Genomic DNA, 6,612 nt, shown 5'->3' with positions numbered 1-6,612 from the left:
TACCTTAACAATGAGTTTCTCTGATGGGTCTTGGTGCACTAGCATGACTCGCCTCCCATTCAGTTTTATACATTCTAAAACACTATAGTAGAGCTTGCTCCAAACTTTATGAATGCAACTCAGTCACCACTGCAGGTTAGAGCATGAACAATTGAGTGGGAGGTAGTGGTACTATCTAATACAGAGAAGAAACTGAATAAACTCATACAGTTGCTTGAGGCATTTGGGCAGCCCCTGGAGTAGAGGATGTCAATGTTGTTATTAATAAGCATTTATATAATGGTAGTGTCAAAGAGTCCAGCAGTGTGCTTGGCGCTGTAAAAACATGAAGAGACAATTCCTGCTGTGGAGGACTAATAATTCAAGAGACAAATATGAAAGGTTGATGATGGGGATTTAACGTACAAACAAATGAATATAGTGAATATGGATGAGTCCTGGACCTTTTACTTTTGTTTGGGTTGTTTTTTTTATGCATGTTGTTTACACCAATAACCATGAGTCTGATTTTGTTTATTGTAGCACCCTCCTAACATCCCTTCAGATTTGTACTATGTTGTGTGTATGTGTACATGCTGCTGTATGTATTGTGTGGATCTGTGTATATAGAGGTGGGTATTGTGTGCAATGTGTGTCGACATGTAGTGGGTATGATTCTGCACAGCTACAGAATAGGTGCTGTAGGTGTAATACTTACAGTGTATCTGAGGTTCCCCATGAGTTCTTCTGGGATTTGTTTGGTTTTGATTGCAAACTCTGTGAGGCAGCAGCCAGGTTTTCTGGGTCTAGTACAGAACACAGCCCACTGTCAGCTTTAGCAAAGAACAATCCCTGGGCTCCCTCTGCGGGACATGTCCTGAACCACCCCCAGGCCTTGTTATATGACTAATGTGGGTGACCCCCAACCCCGCCCGGGTGCTAGACGTTCCCTTTCTCCCCGGAGAGGGCGGAACGCGGAGATAGCCCGGAACGGTCGCCGCGGAATCCGTGTTGCCGCGGGGGCGCTATTGGGACCGGGACCGGCGGTGTGCGAAGGGAACGGGGAGCCATGGCCGGTTCCGCTGCTGTCGCTGCCCCGGGGCCCAGCGCCCCCAGGAGGCTGAATGTGAACGTGGGGGTCCTGGGGCACATCGACAGCGGCAAGACAGCGTTGGCCCGGGCGCTCAGCACCACCAGTTCCACCGCCGCCTTCGACCGGGCCCCGCAGAGCCGAGCTCGGGGCATCACCCTGGACCTGGGCTTCTCCTGCCTCCGCACCCCGCTGCCGCCGCACCTGGGCGCCGGCCCCGGCGAGCTCCAGCTCACCCTGGTGGACTGTCCGGGACACGCCTCCCTCATCCGGACCATCATTGGCGGTAAGGGGGGGGGGCGACAGGCCCCTGAGAGAGATTTGTGACTCTGGAGGGGCGGGGGCTTCTCCCCCGCCCATGTCAGGGGATCTGCTCTCTAGAGAGAAGTGAATCGGGGGGGAGTCTGTTTGGGGGTCTCGCCTCCCCTGTGTACATGTGGGTATCATTTCCGAGGATGCAGAGAGCGGGTGGGGTGGGGAGGTTTGAAATGTAAAGAAGTAAAGTTTGTCTTGTGTGCGGTGAGAGGGTTGAAGAGCTGGAAGTTGCCTCCTGCCAGGGGAGGGAAGGGTTAAAACGATCTATACAGTTGCCAAATCCTTCTAGTGGAGACATGATTTGTACAGTACCAGCAAAAGAACTTTTTTGTTGTTATAACTTTCTGTACTAGGGCTTTTGCCAGTATGACAATGTCATGAAAAGTTACACCCCCAACCAACGTTACTATGCTAGCAAAAGTGTAGCACTACCCTGTGTGGAGTCAAGAGAGCTTATTCCTGTAGTGGAAAAGGAATAAGCTATGCTAGAGACAACCTCACACTGATATAACTACATCCACACCAGGGCTCATATTGATATAACTTTCCGTAAAAATTCACACCCATCACCAAAATATTTTTATTGATACAAAAACTCTATGTAAACCAGTCAGTTTTGCATATAGTAATGCATTTGTTTTTTAAACATTTCTTTATTGATGGAGAGGATGTGACAATATTAATGGACATAGTTACAATTTCTCTCTCAAATTTCTTGAACTCTCCCTCATTTAAATTGTCAGAGGTTGGCAGTGCTGCTGCTGAAGTGTTCATATACACACTTGCTAGAAATTTAGATGCAAAACTCCTACCTAGATTGAGATGTTCTTAACGTTTGTGAGACTATAGCGTTAGAAGTACTGTGTACATTTCAGTTCTTTTAAAATGTTTTCCTTGAAAGCAAATTTGAAGTAAAGGAGGCTGACCTGACATTCCAGCAGCACGTTTTTAAATAAATTCACATTTTGGGGGGGGCAGGGAGTGAATCTTCCACCATATGAACAGGTCTTAAATCATGTTTAGAGCTTGTATAAAGATTTTTTCCTGCTGTAAAACGGGCGATCCTTGTAGGCATTGAGGCCTTCACCGGCAAATTATGCTTGAGCCTAAGAGTTTCTGTTAATTTGCATAGATACTTATTTAGTTTTAAAATTAAAAACTAAATGTTTCTGCATTATTGAAAACAAGTAGTGGTGTCAGCAGTCATTATGGTAACTTCTGATCCAATCTTTTGTATTATTTGGGGGACAGGCTTTAGGATGAGACTTGAAGGATGGTCAGGAAAGTGTTGGAAGGGGAACTTAGTCTGAGGAAGATGGGATTTTGACTTCAGTTCAGTGTGTGAACTCTGAAGTGAAGGAATTTGAGATCACTGCATCTTCTAACCCTTGTAGAACTTCAGATTTTCTTCAATATGCTTTTACTTCATTGATTTAGAAGTTTGTGGTTTAAATTGCTCAAAGGTCCAGCTTATTGTAAACCCAAACACTTATCGAGAGAAGTTCTTGTGAGATTTAGATTAGTATTAGGTTTATTTTTGCATGTATTGTTTAACTGTTTCCATATTTTCTTGTATATTGTTGTTGTTCCTTTAATATTTGTAAATATTGGTGTATATAAATCTCTTGTTTCATGTTACCTAGATATGTAGTTTAAGTTGATGCTCCTTGATACACAAAACTTTTAAAAGAAATTGGCACAGGAAAGAAATATTCTGCCCTGAGGAACCATACAGTTATGTGGCATGGTGTTGCTAGTATATGAAAAAAGGAACCCCCTAAAAACAAACATATACACTTTAAAAAAGTGATTTAATTGCTCATGAAAGGTGCCAGCCCTGAAGACTACTATTCTATGGGTATAAGGTACAACATGAGCAGCCATAGTGCTAGCTTATCTCACAATGACCCAGTCAGTGATTCTTATTGCTAACCTATAGGGACCTTCTTTAGAGGGGAGATTAGTACATTTCATGCCTTTTCTGTCCTTAGTCTCTTTTCAAATTGCCAGACAGAAAACCGGTTAGTGGGGCAGTTTTACGATGTCGTCACCTGTTTCCTGGGGGCTGGAATGGGAATCTTTCAACTGATTTCATATATTCCACTGGAAAAACACTTTTTTGACAGATCTGCTACTTGCAAATGGTGCCAGTGATGCACACAACCATAATACCTACTTGTATGTGTATCATCCTGGATAGATGAATAGAAATTATTTATTGCTTGAGTTCATCACCAGTAAAACCCTCTGCAGTTCAGTTCAGCTGTTTTGTTATTCTGCAGTTACAGGGAGAGGGTGACAATTAGCTGCATTTAGCCTACAGTTGTGCTTTGTTTCACAGCAAAGGTGCCTGATAATTTACAGAAGTACTGATTATTTACTTTATAGGGAACTAAGTTTGTTCTTGTGAACAGGACAGTTCTTGTTAAGGTCTCTGTGTACAAACTTTCATTTAGGCTTTGCTCTCTGTGGGGAAACTACTAAGATCTGAGAGAGCCAATCTTTCTCTGGAACTATTATCTCATGAGGAATACTTAGGAGGGACTAGAAAAAATAGTTTTCATAATCTGTGTAGTGTTTAAAAATCACACTCCCTTACCTATTAATCAATAGCTTGGAGTTATCATTTGTTTCTTTTCTATTGGTTTTTAAAAGAAACAGTGATTGCTCCCGACTGTCAATACTGGCCAGATATAACAATTACAATTTCTGTAATCTGACCTGTGCTAGTGAACCTGTGCATAGCCCTAGTGGATCAGGGCCCAAATAACATCTGATTTATTTAGTAATTAATGTTTAAAATGGTTCAGTCCATAAGTACTAGTATTGCCATTTCCAGCTGTTCAGAAATCAGGCCACCAAATCCTGAGATTTAAAAAAAAAATACATTTTTGATTGTTTTTATCTGCCTTCTATTTTTTTGTGCCTTTAGTGTTCAATCTTTCCCCTGCAACCATGGAGCATAGTAACTTTCTTATTTTTATTTTTTTTTAAATAAAGCTGAGATTCTTTTGTAAGTGTGGGACTCCAGGCTTTAAGTAAAACATTGACTATTGTGAGGCTTGTTATAAAATTACGAGAGTTGGAAACACTAAGGTACTTTTGTGCGAGTGCTGTATAAAACATCATATATTTTAAAAATTGACCTCACTGTAGGATTAGGTAGGAGGAGAAAAGACCAGTTTAAATGCAAATATCTTTAAATACATCAGACATAGGACAGGTAAATAGATATAGATATTGTTATATCCATTCTATAGACAATAAACTCACAAGGAGGTTGTGAAGCTTAATGTTTGTAAACTACTTAGAGATTCCTAGATGAAAGGTGTTATGTAGGCCCAAAGTATTATTTGTTTTATTATTTAATATATTCTATTTGAAAGTTTTCTCTGGGTGGCAGCTCCTCTTTAAAGGGCTGATTGAAACAACACAACATGATTTTAAAGGATGAATCTCGCTAATTATTTGAAAGGAGGCTTTCATGGCTGAATTCTGTATTCTTGCCTATTCCTCCTGTTATGCAGGGCATTGTTGACCTTGCAAATACTTTTCATGACAACATAAAAGAAGCGTCGTTGGAGATGAAACCTTGGTTTAAATGAATGCAGAATATTTGAGCAGTAACCAAATAAGAAGAGAAATGGAAGATGGAAGTCATATTTCATTCTGTGCGGTTGCATCTTTCTTCTTATAGAGCTTGCCCTTGAGAGCAAAACATATCGAGTTTTAAATCAAAGAATATTTTACCTACATGCTAGGAATAGAAAATATTAGTTCCAGCCATGATGCATTTTTAAGGTTTTAGCTGGAAGGTTGTAGTCAAGGTTGGAATGAAATGGTGGATACAACTTTTTCCAGTTAAACTTCTTAATTACTTTTTAGTTCTTAATTTTACTTATGCCCCAACAATATCAGTTTGTTCTCAGACCATAGACCCCAGCAGTGAAGTGGTAAGGCATTCTGAGTAACTGCATGCTGAGGAATAGACCATGGATTTCACTTACCGGTAGTTTCATTATTCTCCTGTACAGTGCAGCTGCAACTGTTCTAACTTATCTTCCAGTGCCCACTTGTGTGCTAGGTGCCTCACATTATAAATAAGAAATAATCTCTGCACTGAAAAAAAATTACTATCTAATTTCAGACAATGGTGGAACTAAAAGGCAACAAATACAATAGTTTGAGGATGTTGGGTGGGTTACAGCAATGTGGTCATGTTATTACTCTGTGAAGACATATGCACTGGATTCAGTATATATTAAAGTGCACAGTTTAAATATATTTTAAAAATGTCTTTGACATGCTTCTTGTGGGTGTCATATATGATAGAGAAGGGAGACAAGTGATATGCTTGTCAGGGCTCCCCTATGGGCAGTAAAGTCTCAGGCTGCCTTTCAGTTGTTGAGCACAGAATGGCTGCTACAATTACTTGCTCAGTCATTATACAACCACTACTTAGCCTTTACTTTTGAAAATAGTACATGAACATGGTTAAAACTGATTTTTGCGTACAATAAGTCTGACTTGCATAGTTCCACTTTTTTTTCCTGTAGTGGGAAGGTTGCTTGTCATATAACCAAGGCCACCGCTGCTGTTTGGCCATTTAGTGGTAAAGATGCTTGATAACGGTCTCTTTATTATTCATGTAGCATTGGAAAAGCATATAGGGTAATTTGCAGTAGATGAAGGTTACTAAACAAAGAATCAAAGCCCTGAAAAACTTAGTCTTGAGGTGCATTCTTTAGCTTGCATCACAAAATTACATGACTAAAATTCCATCTCACATAGGTAATTGAGCAATTCCCTGCCATTTTACACATTGTTTCTGTCTACAGTTGCAGCATCTATTTCCTTGCCAGGTTCACACATAGCAAAAGGGCCCTGTGACTGGAGTGAGAGGGTAATTCCAGGAGTAATTCTCTCTTCTTGACCAGCTCATGCTCAATAGTGAGGCTATGGCACTTGACAGACATGTGGTGGTGGGGTACAGAGTGTTTTTTGAATCTTGATACACAAGTTTAGGCTGTTGAGGGATTTTACTCAATGTGGGCGAGTCTGTGTAATGCTGCTGCTTGTCTTGAGGTTTTGTTTTGGTATTGACAATGAGCTTTATAGATTTTCATGAAGCTGTCATTATCTTCCTCAAAGGAGTGGGGCTCATACGTGTGTGTTGTACTCTAAAAGGCCTATAGATCCAGTAGGGTGCTGAATGGTTTTTCGAATGA

At 40.7% G+C, this 6,612-nt stretch overlaps 1 protein-coding gene across 1 annotated transcript in view; it reads left to right on the top strand.

Moving 5' to 3' along the window:
- Positions 1–1,048: 1,048 nt before the first annotated feature.
- Positions 1,049–6,612, top strand: part of EEFSEC (eukaryotic elongation factor, selenocysteine-tRNA specific) — a 176,980-nt gene continuing 171,416 nt past the window's right edge. The window contains exon 1 of the mRNA XM_065408075.1: positions 1,049–1,355. Within this exon, the coding sequence (XP_065264147.1) occupies positions 1,049–1,355 (307 nt within the window). The remainder of the gene's footprint in view (positions 1,356–6,612) is intronic.

The sequence above is a fragment of the Emys orbicularis genome, chromosome 7 (assembly GCF_028017835.1).
Source record: "Emys orbicularis isolate rEmyOrb1 chromosome 7, rEmyOrb1.hap1, whole genome shotgun sequence".
Classification (NCBI taxonomy): domain Eukaryota; kingdom Metazoa; phylum Chordata; order Testudines; family Emydidae; genus Emys; species Emys orbicularis.
The sequence above is the reverse complement of the archived record's forward strand: the minus strand, read 5'-3'. Positions and strand labels throughout refer to the sequence as shown.